General features: G+C 45.5%; 1 protein-coding gene across 1 annotated transcript in view; it reads left to right on the forward strand.

Annotated features, from left to right (window-relative positions):
- Znf652 (zinc finger protein 652) overlaps positions 1 to 11,138 on the forward strand; it is a 59,602-nt gene extending 48,464 nt beyond the window's left edge. Inside the window, exon 6 of the mRNA XM_040749550.1 lies at positions 2,464 to 11,138. Coding sequence (XP_040605484.1) covers positions 2,464 to 2,984 — 521 coding nt within the window. The 3' untranslated portion in view covers positions 2,985 to 11,138. The remainder of the gene's footprint in view (positions 1 to 2,463) is intronic.
- Positions 11,139 to 19,284: the final 8,146 nt, after the last annotated feature.

A 19,284-nucleotide genomic window follows, 5' to 3' on the forward strand; every position in this document is an offset into this window, starting at 1 on the left:
ACAAGGACTTTGAGAGCAAGGATGGGAAGTCAGGGCTGAAGAGGGTAGAAAAAGCTGTGCTTTTAAAAATTTTACTAGGGAACGGTGGGAAACTCAGGAGGTTGAGGCAGGAGGATTACCATGAGGTTAAGGCCAGCCAAGGCTACATAGAAAAAGCCTATCTTTAAAGATAATAATAAACAAATAAGTCACGTTTATTACAGCAAAATAAATACAGACAAGCATTTAAAATAAGAATGGGAGCTGGAGCCGGGCGGTGGTGGCGCACGCCTTTAATCCCAGCACTCGGGAGGCAGAGGCAGGCGGATCTCTGTGAGTTCGAGGCTGGGCTGGACCGATAGCCTCCAAAACAATACAGAGAAACCCTGTCTCGAAAAAAAAAAAAAAAGAATGGGAGCTGGAGAGATGACCCAGTGTTGAAGAGTACTTGATGCTCTTGTGGAAAGCCTGGGTTCAGCCAGGCATTGGTGGTGCATGCCTTTAATCCCAGCACTCGGGAGGCAGAGGCAGGAGGATCTCTGTGAGTTCAAGACCAGCCTGGTCTACCGAGTGGGTTCCAGGACAGCCTCCAAAACAATACAGAGAAACCGTGTCTCAAAAAAACAAAAAAAGAAAGAAAGCCTGGGTTCATTTCCCCACCACCATCTGTAACTCCAGTCTAGAGGATCTCAAACTCACATAATATATGTGTATGTTTGTGTAGTGTGTGTGTATGTGTGTATATTTTTTAAAATAAGGCTGGATGTGGTAGTACATGCCTTAATCATCCCAGCACTTGGAAGTCAGAGGCAGCTGAATCACTGTGAGTTTCTGGCCAACCTTATCTACATATGGAGTTGTGGGCCAGCCAGAGTTACATAAAAACAAAACAACAACAATAATAATAAAAATAAGAAAGAATAAACCATGTGTAATCCTGTTACCTAGAAGTCCTAGAAGTAATCTTGGCAACACAACGTATTTCTTTCCGTATCTTTCCTGTGCATATTTTACATGAAAAGTGATTAATGCTATGCAATGTCTTCATAAGTTGCTCGTTTTACTTTACTAATAGATTATAGATACCTTTGCATTGATTTCATGTAATTATATTTCTATACTATATACAATTGTTTCCAATGGCATTTCTCTCAGGTGGTTATGACTAAAACTACTTAGCATATAGTGTGAAGAATTTGTTTGTTTGACTGACTGGTTGATTACTTATATTTATTTGGGCGTGGGGATGAACTTGTGGCATGGAACATTTATGGAGGTCAGAGAACAGCTTTTGAGGTCAGTTCTCTCCTGCCATGGGGATCAAACTTGAGTTCTCAGGCGTGGCAGCAAGTTCTTTACCCACTGAACCATCTCATGGCCGTATTTGAAGTTTTTAAGACGATTAAAGGAAAATTAAGCATGGTGACACAAGCCTGTGATACCAGCACTTGGGAGGTGAGGAGGTGTGCGAATTAGAAGTTCAAGGTCATCCTTGACTACATAGGAAATCTAAGGTCCCCTTTTAGGATGTATGAGATGCTGTTTCTATGGGGATGGGGGAAATGATTGGAGGAGCCAGGTACCTGTGCTTCACACCTGTATCGCAGCACTCTGGAAGCTGAGGCAAGAGATCTAGTTTTGAGGTAGCCTGGGATAACATAATGAAACCCTGTCTCAAAGAAAAAAGAAGGAAAGAAAAGATGTCAGGAAATGGATTAAAAAGAAGCCAACCTAGGCTCAGCACTCAACCAGAAAGATGAGTGTGAGTCACAGGGAAGGCTCTTCAACAAGGGGAAGCTGGTTCCATGTGACTCTTTTTAGTGGGTAGGGTGGAGTTCTGGCTGCAGTGGGAGGAGGCAATAGGAGATCCAGCTTTCTACTAGAAGAAGAAGAAAGAACTTTTGGACTGTGGTACAGGTGAAGAGGTGTTTGCTCCTGATTATGGGAAGGAGTGGCAGAAAAACTAGTAAAGAACGCATTCTTTCATGCACGTAGAAATACACCCACAGGGTATGAAGTGCTGTGGCTTCTGTGTCAGCAGCACAGACTCTGGGAGCTAGACTTAAGGGTGCCTAACAGATCACCTTGGGGAAGATATCCCGCAGACAATAGGGGAAGCATACTACCTGGTACAGTTGCTGTGAGAATGGAAAGCCACCAGAAGTGCTGATTGGTGTAGGACTCGGTGCACAGTAGAGTGAGCTGAGCACATGCTGCAGGGACAGGGTGGTGGCGGCTGAGTGACAGTGAGTTGGCACAGAGGTGGTAATTCACAAACCAGATGCCCATAGGCCACAGCTGCAGTACCCTCCACTACCGCTAGTTGCCCCTCCCCCTTCCAGCATGGTGGATTATAAGTTGTATTTGTGCCTACTGTGACCTTCAAGTCTGTTTGGGGAATAAAATGCTGAGGGGAAAGCCTGAGTGACAGGTACACATCTTTACACTCGGAACATCAACCTTGTTTGTCTGTGCTCATCTCAGGAGAGAAACCTTTTATCTGTGAGATCTGCGGCAAAAGCTTCACCAGTCGACCCAACATGAAGAGGCACCGCCGAACTCACACAGGCGAGAAGCCTTACCCCTGTGATGTGTGTGGCCAGCGGTTCCGCTTCTCCAACATGCTGAAGGCCCACAAGGAGAAGTGCTTCCGAGTGACCAGCCCAGTGAACGTGCCACCAGCTGTCCAGATCCCTCTGGCCTCAGCGCCAGCTGCTCCCACTCCAGCTGTGGCCAACACTCCCACGAGCCCAGCCCCTGCAGTCAGTATGAACCCCGCGGGTGGTGCGCTTCCCTCGCGGCCCGTCCCGCACCCGTTCTCGCACCTGCACATCCACCCACACCCTCACCATGCGCACCACCTCCCCATCCCACCCGTGCCTCACCTGCCCCCACCTCCAGCCCTCTTCAAGAGTGAGCCCCTAAACCACAGAGGCCAGAGTGAGGACAGCTTCCTGAGGCACCTGGCAGAGAAGAACAGCGCTGCCCCAGCTCAGCATCATTAGCGCCAGCTGGAGTGACGTCCCCACGGTGAGTCGGCAGGAGGGGTGCAGCTGTGCTTCTCTGGGGTCTCCTTGTCTCCATGGCCGCCTTCAGGGCCGTCACCATTGTCCTGGCGGACCATCAGCCTGACCCGAGGGAGTGAACAAGAAGACTGCCCTGGAAACCAGGGCAACCACCAAACTAAAGCCCAATTTGCTTGCATTTTCTGATGACTTTTATAAATTTCAGATACTCAGACTGTGGGATTTTATAATTTCATATCAGCGGATGAGGTATGCTTGCTTTCATATCCTGGTCTTCTCCTCAAAGAGGGGACAGGCCTGGTTTCGTTTTTACTAATCGGGAAGGCTGTGAGATTAATCCGGAGCATTAATGTATCACTGTGTATTGTAATGAATTCTCTTCAGCTTCTGGTGCTGGCTGGCTGCAGTAGAGCTGGCCACGTTCCACACAATATCAAGCATTATAGAGAAGATGGGATTTTCTTCTTTGTGTAGCTCTTAACACACTCTTTATTTTACTACAGAAATTATTTTAGAGTTTTTGTATAGACTTTAGTAGTCTGTTTCTAAAATGAAATGTATTTCAATAAGCTGTGTAATTTTTTCAGTGTAGCTAAACCCATGTTGTAAAATAGATAAATTTTTTTATAATCATCAAAATGTGATTCTTAAAGATGCATATAATAATTTCTATTTCAAATTTATTCTTACATCTTACATACAACTCAAAGGTGCTTCTGAGACTGGGTGAAGGTCACCAGACCAGGTTACTACAAAAGCAAGATTCATAAGTACTCAGTAACTTGAAAATCTTTGCTGGGCATTCAGTCCATCAGACTTACTGACACGCTCCATCCTTACTGTTCCCTTGACTCCTCTATAGAGTCAGTGGGGTGGTGTGCTGGAATAGGGTCACCGAAAGCTTGCCTGGTTTGAAAATCTGAGTAATTGTGAGTGGCTTCAGAAGGAAGTGGCAGAGGTTTCCTTTTGATCAAGTCTGTTTCTCACTTCTCTTAGGAACTGTGTCATGCTCAGCTGTTAGGGGAAGATAAATTGCTGTGTTTTCCAAGAGTTGTTAGGAGAAGCTAAAATGGTGAACTGAAATCACAAACGTAATTGCTGATAGTGGCTGGGAAATGTGGATGAGAAGACAAATTGGCCTTTTAAGTTTTAAAATGTCTGCAGTCTCTAAAATGTGGGTGTCCAGAACTGACTGCACGTGCCATTTCAACTGTAGTGAGAGGAACCCCCCAGGGCTGCTGGCCATCCTCTGCAGTAGGTGGGGTAGCAGCATCCTAGGAGAGGAAGGAGCAACGCCCCTGCCTCTGCCTCTGGGCCACTCACTCAGTCAAGATTTGGGAAACTTCCAGAGTATGGTCACCCTGGAATGTATTATACAGAAGGCTAAAGAGAAGGGCTGACATACTGGTTTCAGTTACTGCAAATGTGGGCAGCAGGGCTACCCATTCTATACTTCTTTACCTTGGAGACTGAGTTCCAAGAGTCACCACTTACCTTCCACTTCTCCTTTCTAAAAAATCTCAAGAGTTCCCTCATCTCTCTTTCCCCAGGCTCTTAAATCAGAACCTTAGCTGTTATTTATTTATCTTTGTTATTAAATGTGCAGATATGTGTCATGCACTTTCTTTTCTGGCCACTTAACTCTGCAGTGGGAACACATGAACTCTAGATTGAGGTTAGGGTCTGCTTTTAAGTGTCACACTCTACATTAGTGTTTTGGTTTAGTATTTCTAGATTTATTCCAGTTTTACCATTGTCTTCTATAATATGTAGGAAAAATAGTGTGCTGAGGCAGAACAGTATCTCAAGACACACATTTCCCCCAGTTCAAGGTATAAAGTTTAATGAATGGTAGTTTTAATATTTGCATACATTCTTGCAGCCCCCACATACCCAAGCCAAATAAGGAATCCAGTTCCTTGTTTCTGACTGTTTCTGGCTTTAGAGGCTCTCTGCTCACCTCCACCATCTCCTTTGCATCCCATGGGCCGTCTGCAAATCTACACTTTAATGCAGACTTACCAATATTTCTTGGTCAAGCCTGTAATATTAAAATATTTTTGTCAAAAAGGTATAAACTGTAGCTTAGTTAATTGGTTATATCTTATTTTGTACTAAATAATTTTACAATATTAGGCATATATTCTGAATTCTAGACTTGAGGCTGTTGAACCAACCATTTTATGGTTGTACTATGAGTACTCATTGAAAACTTCAGGTAGTCAGTTCTGATTTTATTCCAATGACAATAGCCATAAGAAGCTGTCTGCTATTATCAGGAATCCAGTAGTAGCTCAATAACTACCACAATCCTTAACAGGAGCAGGAAAAAGAGGAATTAAAAAATGAATTAGCATTGTCACACTGTATAATTCTTACTGAAATGTATTGTGGAACAATCTAGAAATGTCGTTTTTGTTTTTTGTTTTTTCCTGGATAGGTATATCTTCCCTAACTTGGGATTTGTAGGAACCCTGCTCTAAAAAGTGAATCTCTTCATTGCCATGTATGAATAACGAGCATATACATTAATGAATCCACACAGAAACGCTTCTGAGTGCAGGACCACAGAGTTAAGCCTTAAACATGTAGGTGCATTGGGCTTAACGTGCTGAAGACTCAAACTCAGGGTTGAAATGCGCTTGGGATCCACTGCAAGATAAAAGTTGCGTTGTGTGGTGTGTTCTCCCACGAGTTCTGCAGAACCTGTTCAGTTCTTGTTATCTGTTATGAAAAAAGGCTGTGGAGGAGTTTGAGTTCTAGGCCCATATCTATATTTTGGTATTGTAAAGATATAGGCCACATTTCAGAATAACAGATATTAAATTGAGGCTTTCTCATTGTCATTTTATACTATCTTCAAAGGCCTGTATCGTCACAAGGATTGCTTTATCTTCAAATGGTTTTTATCGTTGCAAGGATTACTTATTTACTTTTACATGGACCAGGCTAGCTTCAATCTCACAGCCCGAGTACTGAGTCTAAAGGAGTGAACCACAACAGCCAGCACCCAACATCTTTTTGTTGTTGTCTTTTTTTTTCTTTCTTTCTTTTTTATTTTTATTTTATTTTATTTTTTTGAGAAATGGTCTCACTACCTAAGCTGGCCTTGAACTCTCTATGTGGACCATGGTAGCCTCAAACCAATGACTCCCCACCTCAACTTCCCAAGTGCTGCGATTACAGATGCCTGCTTCGCCCTGCCTGGCCCCCACAAGCACGTTTTTGAGTTGGCGTTACATTTTTAGAGGTTGGGCTGTGCATCTTTTGTTCTTTTCTCATAGGTTTATCATTTGGATACAAACTTTTTTAGCCTAATGAAAGGCTGCTGCTCTCAAACTGAATCAGGTAGGCAAATGGGGAAGTCTCCACATAAAACGTTAATAAAGTTCAAGTAAACCTTTGAAAATCATTTCTATGTACTGTCTTAGTAACCCTCTGACCAGTCCTTCAGCATGGCCTTCTGGAGTTGCCCTGTCTAAGAACCTTGTCTGTTGGAAGTGTCTTTCTGAGCTTGACCCCCCCCCCACCACTGCTAACCAGAAGCAAACTCTGAAGCTTTGAATTTTAACTTCTTGAAATTTTTTCAGTTTTTATTATTGTTGAATGGATATGTGTTTATTATTTTTATGTGACTGGAAGATTTAAATCGTAAGACTATGAAGTTATGAAGTAGAGAAGTTCATTGCCGGGTGTGGGAGAGAGAGAAATAAACCCACATACATACACATATATATTATATATGTGTATATACATATATATATACATATATGTATATTAATTTCTCCCCTCTTACAGATTTTGGTTAGGAAAACACACTATAGTAGGTGAGTTTTTGTGTTAAAGAGAAAAACTAAAACTTGCATTAAAAGAACCCCTATTTTAGTTAAAGGGACCCTCTGTTTAAGCTACTGTATGGGAATGCCACTTTTGTTACTTTGAATGGTCCGCATAATACGGATTTTGACACTGTTCCAGATTGTATGTGGAACACGTCATGAATAGAGAGTGTGTTAGATCTAACCATTTTAACTTAAAAAAAAAAAAGCTGTGATTCTTAAAACTCGAAGGCTGAGCAAAGAATTATCAGTCTTTTCTTTTTTTCTTAGTTTAAGTTAGAAAATTTCCCCAAAGTTCTCTCTCTCCATCCTTTTTTCTCTTTTTCAGGAATAAAAGGTCACTGGCCATTAGAAATAGTGGCATTGTTATGCAATAACAGCTCACTAGCCAGTCAGCTTCTGTCATCTGTAGCACTCATGGGAAGTAATGCTGACCTTCCAACCCTGGAACTACCTCGATAAAACAACCCAGAGATCCTCGCATACACTTTCTATGGAAGCCATAAATGCTGTCAATATGTCCACCTTCACAGTTCTATACTTTTATACTCGATAGACACTTTTTATAGACTTATAATCAGACCTTTTCATCTTAGAGAATAGCTTTTGCAAGGCTCCAAGGAAAATCAAATTCCCTAAATGTCCCAACTTTGAAACTCTAGCTTTGGTAAATTTGTTTAAAGAACCAGATGCCATGTCATTTTAAAAAAATCATATGTTTAAATCAAAACTGCTTTGCAGACTTATATATTCTGAAAACAAATTCCTTTTTCTTGTTCCCTAAGTTGAGGCCGTGTTGTGATAAAGTGGGTCTATCCCCCTGTTAACTCAGTATTCCTGGTTGATTCATGCTTAGTGACAGTTTTCCTGGAGTGGTTCTATTACTGTAGTACAGGCGTGAGTAGTACCTGTTTGTCTGGTTGGTCCCTGGCTGTCGTGCGCAGCTTTCATCTCCATCACTCTGCTCTCGAGTGCCTTCAAAAAGCCCATGTCCTGGAACCTTCTCTCCCTGTTCTGGATCCTACCTCTGATTGTTTCATTCTCCATGAGTGTTGGAATTCACCCCTATTCCAAAGGGCTTAACTACAAATTCACTAAAATCTGGCCGAGGATTGTAAACACAGCTGTGCTCTGTTCCCCGTGTCCCTGCTGAGTTACCCTTGTAGCTCCTCTGTATCTTCCTCCCGCACATGCCACCTCTAGTACTTGAGCCACCCTTGTCCTCACCCTCCGTCTAGTCTCTGTGTCAGCCAGGGTGTCTCTGGGCTACCTTTTCCTCGTCTGAAGTCTTCCTAGATGCCTGCCCTCTGGAATTAAAGGAATACTGAATGCTGCTGTGGCTGCACATCCTCTCTTTCATAAATGTTTTTTACAGGGTTCCTTCTGTGATCTTAGTTTAGTCATAGGAATTTAAAAGTGCCCAGGGTTTAACAAGAATCCTTCATTGACTTTTTTGTTTTGTTTTGGATCAGCCACTCTCATCCAGCCACCTGTCTCCTCACAAACCCTGGTTTATTTTCATTTCCAGTTGTCCTCGTATAAGTCATTTAAAAAGCATAATTGGTGTATAATATATGAAAGATGTAATAAAAAGGAAACGGAAGTGTGTTCTGCGTGTAGTAATGTGCACTTCATTGATAAGAATTACTGTAGCAACTGGCTGGCCTTTCACATCCCAGATTAAAGCTTGTGCTATGTAATAGGTTCATTGTCCCCTCCTAAAGTGGAAACAGATGAACTCTTTCAGAGAGAAAATTGGATTTTTTTGTAGGTAAATAAACACTAATGAATATTTTGACCTTAGTCAGAATCTTTGCTTTCTGACTTATAATCTCTTGCCTCTTTCCTGAAAGTTATTAGTACTGAGGCATCCAGAATGGGTATCTGCATGGAGGAGGAATCCCAAAGGGCAGCTGTTGATAAATGTTTAATACTTTTTGCCTGGAAACAGATGGTGTTAATTGGCGGGACAGTACCAAATTGTGAGAATTGGTTTGATCATACAGAAGACAAGACGTTTGAATGCTTCCCTGCTGTTTAGAATGAGAGCAGTGTGCAGGCCATAAGAGGTAGACTCCGCTGTGGAGATCGTTGACCCATCGCTGATCTAGACAGTCAGTCACTTCTTGAGAGCTGGATGCCTTCAAGTACCCTCTTTGAAATCAGCCACTTTTCTCTCCAGAGTCCCGGCATTCAGATAGTGCAGAGCCATACTTACCATCACTGGGAGGAACTACATCCTTTGAAAAGGATGGCTGTTTGTTTTATGTGTTTGTTTATTAGGGTACCTTTGGTCAGGTATCAAAGCACGTTCTTGCCCCTCGGAGGTGTTCCCGTCGATTAACTTCAGGTTACCTTCATCCTATTTGAGCGTCTCTGGTGAGATCAGGAATGTGACAGATTACTTGAAAATGATTTTATAGGAAATGGAGATGCTCAGAAAGGTCTGGAAGCTGGGTTTTGCTTACCGTCAAAAGGAAACCTAACACTTGTTTCTGCACACAGCCTCTCCAGTCTGCCTTACAGAAGGGGGCCATGGAACCAGAAGCAGGGTCTTGCCCACACGCTGCATAGGATCTGACACTGCTTGTCAGCGTTGGAAGGTGTCTTTCCATACATGATTACTCACTTTTAAGTAAAAAAGAAACAGTGTAGTGTGATGTGTGTTTACTTATCAAGTTATATCGTCAGATATGTGGCCTCAGAAAATCAAATGAACTATTTTTCACAAATTTAAATGAGTATTTTTTTCATTTCTTGAGCTGATTCTATTCCATCTGTTACAGTACTTGTTTTGACCATAAGGGGGCGGTAAAGTACTTTCTTCTCAACTTTTAAGTCTCTTCTGGGATATCCCTTGGCTCACTGATTGAATTTGACTAAATTCTCACATTATCACTAACTTCAGTAGCTGCTCAGGCCTCGTGATGGAAGCAGAGATTCCTGGGTCTGAGGTTCATGTGGGCCAGGCAGCATAATCATCCAGCCTTTGTTAATGTTGGTGACATGAGATTGAAAGCTAGGCCCTCGTCACGAAGGAGCCTGTTTACTAAATGCAGAGCTGAAGGGTGACCCTCTTCCCTGCGCCGTCACATCTGTGACAGCAGTGGGGACCTCTGGAGGATGTGTGGGCATATGTGCTCTCCCTTTGTCCGCTCCAAGTTGGTTTCTGTTATGGGGAGGTCTCCCACAGCAGGCGCGCACACACACACACACACACACACACACACACACACACACACACACACACACACACACGCCTCCCCCCTCCCCCCATCAGGACAGAATGTTGGCCCAGCCTTCTCCAGTTCCTCCCTGGGAACTTAGCTCATTGCACATCCTCAGATGAATAGTTGAGTGTCCACCAGAGGAAACACCAGTCTGTGGGCATTTACCCTGTAGGATCAGAAAGCGCTTACCTGCGAAAGGGCGTCCGTTACTTATTTCTTCCTGGTCCCTTTTCCCCAGCAAGACCCAAGAACCCAATCCGTGCCAGACGCATAGAGTAGGGCTCCTTGTCATCCCAGCACTAGACAGAAGCAGAACAGAAGCAGTGACCAGGGTAGGCGGCAGGTGGCTTTCCCCATAGTGCGAGGGCACTTGTGCGTTCTCATTTCTTAAGAGTCCTTAGCCTTAGGTTTACAACGCTCGCTGTTGGATGCTTGTCCAGAGGGCTGTGAGAAGAGAGAAGCTGCTTGGCCCCGCCCTGCCTGCAAGGTTGACGATTGACGTCTAGAAGGAGGCAGTATCTGCCTTCTGTCTCTGGAGAGAGAGGCACAGTTGAAAGTCAAGGCAGGTTGGGACTAGGTGAGGGAAGTGTTTGTCATGCTGTAAAGAAGCCTTCAGGGGGCAGGGTGGGGGTGGCAGATGGATAGGACAGGATCTCTTGAGATGGGAAGGATGGGAGTGGGGGGCTGCTTGGCCCATGGTGGGCTCTGAACTGGCCCACAATTCCTGGCTTCCCTGAGTCATTTTTTCCCAGAATCCTGTCAGATCTCCTGGTGTGGTAATTTTCTTCTTGTGTTAAGTATACCAATATTATTTTTTTAGCAATTGAAATGCACTTTTTTATTTCAACTCAATCATGATTTTAAGTATAAAAATTTATAGATTGTTAAAACTACTTTTTTGTGTATTTTTAACCACTCAATGTAGCATTGTATATTTTATTCTTATTAAGACTCTGGTACAAGGTGTGCCATTTAATGATTTTTTTCCCCAACATGCTGGGCCTTTGGATGTGTACGGTAACCAACTTCATGCTAATGTTCAAAGTAAAAAAAGAAGAAAAGTAGCCATATTCCTATGTGTCTTTCTTCATTTCTTCCTTAAGCTCAGATGACATCCTGAGGTCCCGTCTGGTCTCTTGGTCAATGGTTGTTCCTTTTATGTAAAACAGTCATGCAAGCCACACCTGGCGTATTGATTGGTATCTCTAATTGGTAGCGCCTGTCCCAAGCCCCAAATCCTGCCTGGTATTTTGTGAATAACTTATCTCCTGTCCCCTGCACACCCAGTCTTGATGACTGAATCTTACGCACATTAGGTCAGCTGTACAGCTGCCACCTCCCCAGTCTCTTCCCGCTCCGTGCCTTGACACAGGCTAGCCCTAAACTCGCTCTGGAGCTCAGGCAGATCCTCAGCTTCTGCCCTCCTGTCTCAGCCTCTGGAGTATCTTGGTCACAGGCCTGTACCACCAGGTCCAGCTGAGGGACACGCTTCCAAGGCTGCCCACCACAGTTAACCTGATGTCGTCTCTGCATTGACGCTCCTCGGCTGCTCTCTCTCACCTGCTGAGCAGTAATCGCAGGATTTCTGAGAGGGGTTTTGGGAAAAGGATCAGGATTGAGTAAGACCCTGCCAGAAGAGTAAACACAGGTGCAAACAGCTTATCAAGTGTAGTCGATGGATGGCAGCAGTTAGAAACTGAGGCTCCTTCCCTCCCCCCTACCTGGTTCAGTCCCTCGGCGAGTCAAACCACACCTGTCTATTGAGTGCTTGATGCTGATCCAGGGCCCAGAGAGTCAGCAATGGGCAAGGCAGGGAGTGCTCACTCTCATACAGCATGCTTTCCTGTGGAGAAAACCTGACAAACGTGTCGGCTGAGCCTGGAGCCAAGGCCTGTAGGTTAGCCACTTAGGAGGCCGAGGCAAGAGAATCATAAATTCAAAGGCCACCTGGAAAATCTAGTGAGAGCCTGTCTTAAACTAAAACCCAAGGGATGGTGTTGGGTGATCAGAGTATTTACCTAGCATGAGTAAGGTTCTGGGTTCTATGCTTAGCTCTGGGGGGAGGGAATGAATGAATGAGTGAATATGTATATTTAAAATTGTATAACTTGAGGTGATTTGGGTCCCTGTAACCTGAAGTGTGCCCTCTGAGATAGGGCTGTGCCAACTGGAAGATAAGCCAGCTCTGTCACAAGCCTTCCCAGTTCCCATCCACCCTGTTTGTTCCTTTTTACAGGGTTCCAATCAGGGACTTCAGTGTCTCGGAAGGAAACCTTATTGTTCACATTTCCCTCTGAAACCTCTTAGAATGAAACAGACCTGAACAGATCACAGAGTTGACATTTTTATTCTCTTCTTTTTTATAAGATTTGGGGTGTGTGTGTGTGTGTGTGTGTGTGTGTGTGTGTGTGTGTGTGTGTGTGTGTGTGTGTGTCCCAGGAGGCCAGAAAGATGGTGTCAGTCCCCAAAGCTGGACTGACTGGTGGTTGTGAGCTGCCTAAGGGCTCTTAACTGCTGAGTCATGTCTCTAGCCCTTTTGTATCTCTGACAGATATTAACCTGTTCTTTTTTTTTTTTAATGTGTGGAGGGGGGTGTTTGTTTGATTTTGGTTTTGGTCAGTTTTGCTCTATTTTTGAGACACGGTCTCACAATAGCCATGATTGGCCTGAAGCTCTCTGTAAAGATCCGTCTGCCTTTGCCCCCTCAGTGCTGGGACTAAAGGGTACGCAGCTGTGCCCAGTTGGTTTCATTTTTGAGATAGGTTTATGTAGTCCTGGCTATGTACCACTTGCTGTGTTGTTTGAGGGTAACATTGAACTCCGGTTCATCCTGCTTCCAGCTCCCAAGTGCTGGGATTATATGTGTGTGCCACCATGCCCAGCAACACACTTTTCTAATTAGTACTCGCTGGAGCTACCTCTCCCCAAGCACACATCACAGCCGTGACTTTTAGGCTTTGACCACAACTTTAGTAAGAGATATATTTATCGACATGGCGTGGGGGTGCACACCTTTAATCCCTGCACTCAGGAGGCAGAGGCAGGTGAATCTCTGACTTCAAGTCCATTCTGGTCTACAGAGTGAGTTCCAGGACAGCCAGGGATACACAGAAAAACCCTGTCTTGAAAAGCGTGTGTGTGTGTGTGTGTGTGTGTGTGTGTGTGTGTGTGTGTGTGTGTGTGTCTCTGTGTGTGTCTGTGTGTGTCTGTATGTGTCTGTGTGTGTCTGTGTGTGTGTGTGTACATACATAAATATATATTAACATTTATCTATCTAACAGACATGTAAGTGTTTTATAAGTGAATATATAAAATATCAACAGAGAAAGCTGTATATACTGTGCTTTTGAGACAGTTTCACTGTGTACCTTTGGCTGATCTGGAACTTACGATGTCATACAGGCTGGCCTTGAACTTTCACTTCTCGGACTCTCAAACTCTAGGGTTACTAATAAGTGGCACCACGCCCACCATTGTTTCGTTACCTGCCTGTTGATGCATGTGTGTGTCTGCCTGTTCATGACTGTGCGAGTGTGAGCATGCGCTTGTATGTGTATCAGTAGGACAGAGAAGAGCTACAGGCGTCACCCTCCCGAATGTCATCCACCTCCTTTGAGAAAAGGTCTCTCACCAGTTAGGCCACGCTGACTGGCCAGCGGACTCCAGTGATCCTTCTGTCTCCGCCTCCCCAGCCCTGGGATATAATGAAGTGCCCCCAATGCCTGCCGTTTAGTGTGTGTTCTCAGATGAACTCTGGGACTCACCCTTGCAATGCAAGCCCTTTACAGACTGAACTGTCTTCCTCAGCCCCTGGCCTTTTGTTGCTATTGTTGTTTTGTCTTGTTTTTAATGTGGATCATGAGCTCCTAAGTTAATTTTAAGATTCGTTAATGAGTCCTATTTGGAGTACAGAAACCCTGTCCTACAGCAGCATGTGTGCACAATTCCTTTCTGTCCCTTTGCAGCAGCACCCTGAATTCATTTTCATAGACAATCCGGTCCTTTTAACTGGATTTTCCAGGATCTTAAGTCTTAACAGTTTCTCCTTCTGACTGCATCCAAACTACATGGCCCTTTTTGCACAGACTGGCCATCATTCACCCCTGTATCCTGCAGTGGCGTCTTCATCCTCAGACACGTTGCAGTCCCCTCTCACTGGAGCGCATACCCATCACCAGTACCATAACAGGTAGCTAGCTTCAAGTACTTATTTGCGATTCACATGTAGGGAAATGGGTGCTAGGCATTGAACCCAAGGACTTACACATCCTAGGCAAGCACTCCACCACTTAGCTACCTTTGAGGCCCTTCATAACCCATCTTTTTTAGGTCATAGTTACTGTGACTTAAAAGAAAATGTCCTTGTGCTGGGCATGGTGCACAGCTTTAATCCCAGCACTCAGGAGGCAGAGGCGAGTGGATCTCTGTAACTTCCAGGTCAGCCTGGTCTACAGAGTGAGTTCCAGGTGAGCCAGAGATACACATTGAGACCCTGTCTCCATAAAGCAAAGCAACAGCCTCCTTATGTCCACAGCCTTTTATAATGTGTCAGATTCTGATCAATTCCCCGTGTGTGGAGGGGCATCTGGCAGCTTCTGCTTTGGTTGGAACATGACTCCCAGGAAAGACACACAGATTTTGAAGATGGTGAAACGTGCGCACACACAGAGGTGTGAAAAATGGAAGGGGGAGCACAGGCTGTGACCAGGTAGGGGTGGCAACCCAAGCCTTTAATCCCAGCACTTCCACAGTGGTGGCCAGAAGATTAGAAGGACAGTGTTATCCTCAACAACCTAATAGGTTTGAGAACAACCTAGACTTTAAAAACAACAAAGGAGCCGGCGGTGGTGGCGCATGCCTTTAATCCCAGCACTTGGGAGGCAGAGGCAGGCGGATCTCTGTGGGTTCGAAGCTGGGCTGGACCGACAGGCTCCAAAACAATACAGAGAAACTCTGTCTCGTAAAAACCAAAAAAAGAAAAAAAATAAATAAAAACCAAAAAAAAAAAAACAACAACAACAAAGGAAACCTCAGGCTTGACCACTGAAGAATTGGAAGTGCAGAGACAGAGTGAGAAGATCTTAGATGCTCCAAGTCAGCTGACCCAACAGCTAACAGCGTGCTTAGGACCCTTGTGAGACAAGTAGACTAACCACCCAGTCCACCTGCAGAGGTCTGAGACATCAAATGATGTTTTAGGCATTAGGATGTGAGACAGGCTGTTATAGAGAAATCGGTAACTTGAAATAGCCCTCAGATTTTGGTCTAGCCATTACTAGGACCTGGTACCTTCACACAGCTCCCTTTACAAGGAGCAAAATACTCTTGATGGCAAATGTCAGCACTTGGACTTGTTTCTGCTTCCTCTGTTCTGCCCTCTAGGAAGGATTTCACCCTTACAAACATTTTAAGTTTCCCCTTGGGCATGTGCCCCACATTCTGTTCCCAGCCAGGAAATGCCGGGTTTCCCAGCCCTCCAGCAGGCTCCGGTTCAGACACACCACCGTGATTCTTCAGGGTGTGTAGAAGGAGGTCTGCACACCTTACAGAAGAGCAGGCACACATGGGCTTGTTCACATCTGTCCTCCTCTACAGCATAGTTCAGGTTCTCAACCTCCCTAAAGCTGTGACCCTTTAATGCAGTTCCTCTGTTCGTGGCAAACTCCAACCCTAAAATTCGATCATTGCTACTTTATAACTGTCATTTTGCTACTGATAGGAATGGAAATGTAAATATCTGATGTACAAGATATCCAATATGCGGCCCTCTGTGCGGTCTTGAAACACAGGTTGAGAGCCACTGAATCATAGTCCATGGCTATTTGGAGCTTGTTGCCATGTCTGCAGTGTGGCATTAGTAACCACTGCCATAAGGTCACCACGAGGATTGAGTGAAGCCGTGCAGGTAAAAGGCTCAGCTCGATGTTTACCAGGTAGGTTTTGGGACAGTTAACTTCCAATAACATGTGACTCAAAAATGTCCCCGATAAGCCCACTCCCTGGTGTCGATGCTCCCTTAAAGGGCCCCCTCCTTAATCTGGCTTGTATTCGGTGACCTCCTGGCAAGTGCGGTATGGCAGAAGTGACGGCATGCCACTGGCAAGGTAAGACAGTGGAGAACCCTAGACACTGAGTCTGGTGGTGGAGGCCTGTGATCCCAGGCGTCAGGAGGTGGAGTCAGGAAAATCAGAGGTCCAAGGGCAGCAGCACCCTCTGCTATGTAGTGAGCTCTGAGCCAGCCTGGGCTGCATGAGACATAATCTCCAAAACAAAGCCGCTTCTGGGTGTGGTCTCCATCTTCAGGCACCAGCTGCTGTCTCAGGAGGACACTCAGGCAACCTATGCAGGATGCCACGGAACTGAAGCTGCCCAGTAACCATGGGAGAACTAGGAAGTAGGTCTGCAGTGGCACATAAGCAAGATTGAAAGAACTCTCCTGTCATGGCAGAGCCTTGAGACTCTGAGCTGGGACTGCTACCCACCTGACCACAGATACTCTATGGTGATGTGTTTTTAGCCGCTAAGATCTAGGGGGCAGTTTTGGGTTTTGTTTGGGGTTTGGGTGTCACTGGAAATTGAGAGCCTTATGCATGCAAGGCAAGTTCTCTGACTGAACCGTGGCCCCAGCTCTCTCCCTGTTCTCCAAGTCTCAACAAGCTGCCCAGGTTGGCCTTGAATTCACTCTGTAGAGCGTGTAAGCCTCTAACTTCAGATCAGCCTCCCATAAAGCTGGGATTACAGGACTGTGCCACCAGGCCTGTTTCCTGAGGTAATTTGTTACGAAGCAAGGAAGTATAATTGCGAGGACTAGCGATGTATGCATGCCCAAAGCCTTGGGTCAGCCCCCACCATCACATGAATCAGACATGGTGACATGACTGCCTGTAATTCTAGAACTTGGGAAAGGAAGACCAGAGGATCAGAAGTTCAAGCTCATCCCTTGACTACATAGCAAGTTTGGGGCCAACCTGGGCTATGTGAGACCCTATCTCAAAAAAAAAAACATACATGCATGCATGCATACATACATACAATTGTGAGAGTCAGACACAGTGGTACACAGCCAGGCACTGAGGAGGAGGCCCACATCCAGTGACTGGTACACAGATCACACCTGTTGCTTTAGGTGGGACGGAATTAAAGAGTCACCTCTCCTGAACCCCTGTCACATCATCGGCAGCCAGGCCCTGTGTCCGACTCGACCTCTGGCCTGCCCTACTCCTTGGCTTACAGCTTTTGGCTTTGGGTACTGGTGTCAGTGCCCAGAACATCTGACGGTTGAGTGGCTGGGATAGCAGCTCTCACGTGGGACTTGCTAGCCAACTAGTAAAAAGGCTTCCACTCCAGTGGTAGGTAGGGCCACTGAGCATGGTGTATTAAAGGGGTCACAGGTCAGTCAGGGAAGCTGCCTGAGGGCTCCCACTGAGCACAGATGGTGAACTGGCCGAACAGCCGTGGACGTTTTTTGGCACTCATAGGGGCAGAGGAACAAGGAACCAGTGAAAAGTCACGGGGCTCTGAGTTGCTTAAAGCCCCCATGAGTTGGACACAGTGGCAAATGCCTTTAATCCTGGTGCTTGGGAGACAGAGGCAGGCAGATGTCTGTCTGACACAAACCTGATCTACAGAGTGAGTCCCAGAACAGCCAGAGCTATATAGTGACACCCTGTCTCTCAAAAACAAACAACTGCAGAGGTGTTAGGTAGCAGAGAACCAGAATGCGAGCATGTGAGCACGCCTCCACGTACACCTTTGTGAGCATGCCTCCACGTACACCTTTGAAATCGGGCAGGTGAGAGGGGGCTGGGAAGAACCTTGAGAAGTTTGATAAGAAACAAACCTTAGATAAAAATATGGAAGCTGGACCAGGCATGGTGCCAGCCAGGGCTACCTAGTGAGTCTCTCTCTCTCTCTCTCTCTCTCTCTCTCTCTCTCTCTCTCTCTCTCTCTCTCTCTCTCTCTCTCTCTCTCCCCCCTAGTGAGTCTCTTTCTCTGTCACACGCGCGCGCGCGCGCGCACACACACACACACACACACACACACACACACATTATGTAGAAATTAGTGGCACTGCTGCTAGTCAAATTGAGAATCCCTGCTTTTGTTTGTTTGTTTGTTTGTTTGTTTTGTTTTGTTTTTCGAGACAGGGTTTCTCTGTGGCTTTGGAGGCTGTCCTGGAACTCGCTTGGTAGTCCAGGCTGGTCTCGAACTCAAAGAGATCCCCCTGCCTCTGCCTCCTGAGTGCTGGGATTAGAGAATCCCAGCTTCTATAGGATTACAGAAATCCTTAGCAGAAGAGACTTTTTCAGGTTTTGTTTTCCTTTTGAGACAGTTTCACAGGGCCACCGCGGCTGGCCCGGGAATGGGCTGTGTAGACCAGGTTGGCCTTGCTCCTGCAGCGATCCTTCCTCTGCCTCCCAAGTGGTGAGTGATACGCCATGCCCAGCAGAAAGCTTGAATCTTCAGGAAGAGACATCAGTAGAAGCAGCTGGACACCCTCAGTGGACATGGCCAGAGGAGAGAGGCATTTTGCATGCGGTCAACTCAGTGGAACTGCATGGTGGTGTTCTATGCAAACCAGAGTTTGCAAATGCTAATGACAACTTAGGGGTAAAGCTGGCTGCTTTTTTGTAACATGTAAGAAGGAAAAAATACACCAGGAAAGAAGTATTAAATAAAAAGCAAACAGTGCAAGATGTAGGGGAAGAGGCAAGATGGCTCAGTGGGTAAGGTCCTTGCCTCAAAAGCCTGAGGGCCTGAATTCAATCTCCAGAACCCACATAAGTCAGAGAACTGACTCCAGAAAGTTGTTCTTTGACCTATGTGCATGTGCTTGAGTGCACACACACACACACACACACACTCTCTCTCTCTCTCTCTCCCTCTCTCTCTCTCTCTCTCTCTCTGATTTTTTTTTTCTTTTGAGCAAGCTGGGAGTGGTATTTTATGCTTGTGATCCCAGCACTTGGGAAGTGGGGGCAGAAGGACTAGGATCTTCAGGGCAAACCTGGACTACATAAAACCGTGTTGTGGGGGTGGATGAAATGGCTCAGGAAGGAAAGCGCCTACCACCAAGCCTGATGACCTGAGTACAATTCATGGGATCTACATGAGGGAAGGAGACAGTTCTCCTGAGACTTGTCCTCTGATTGCCGTACTTGCACCCTTGTGGGCAGGCATACACATGCAAGCTAGAGTATGAACACACAC

The sequence above is a fragment of the Mesocricetus auratus genome, unplaced genomic scaffold (assembly GCF_017639785.1).
Source record: "Mesocricetus auratus isolate SY011 unplaced genomic scaffold, BCM_Maur_2.0 Super-Scaffold_100007, whole genome shotgun sequence".
NCBI classification, from domain to species: domain Eukaryota; kingdom Metazoa; phylum Chordata; class Mammalia; order Rodentia; family Cricetidae; genus Mesocricetus; species Mesocricetus auratus.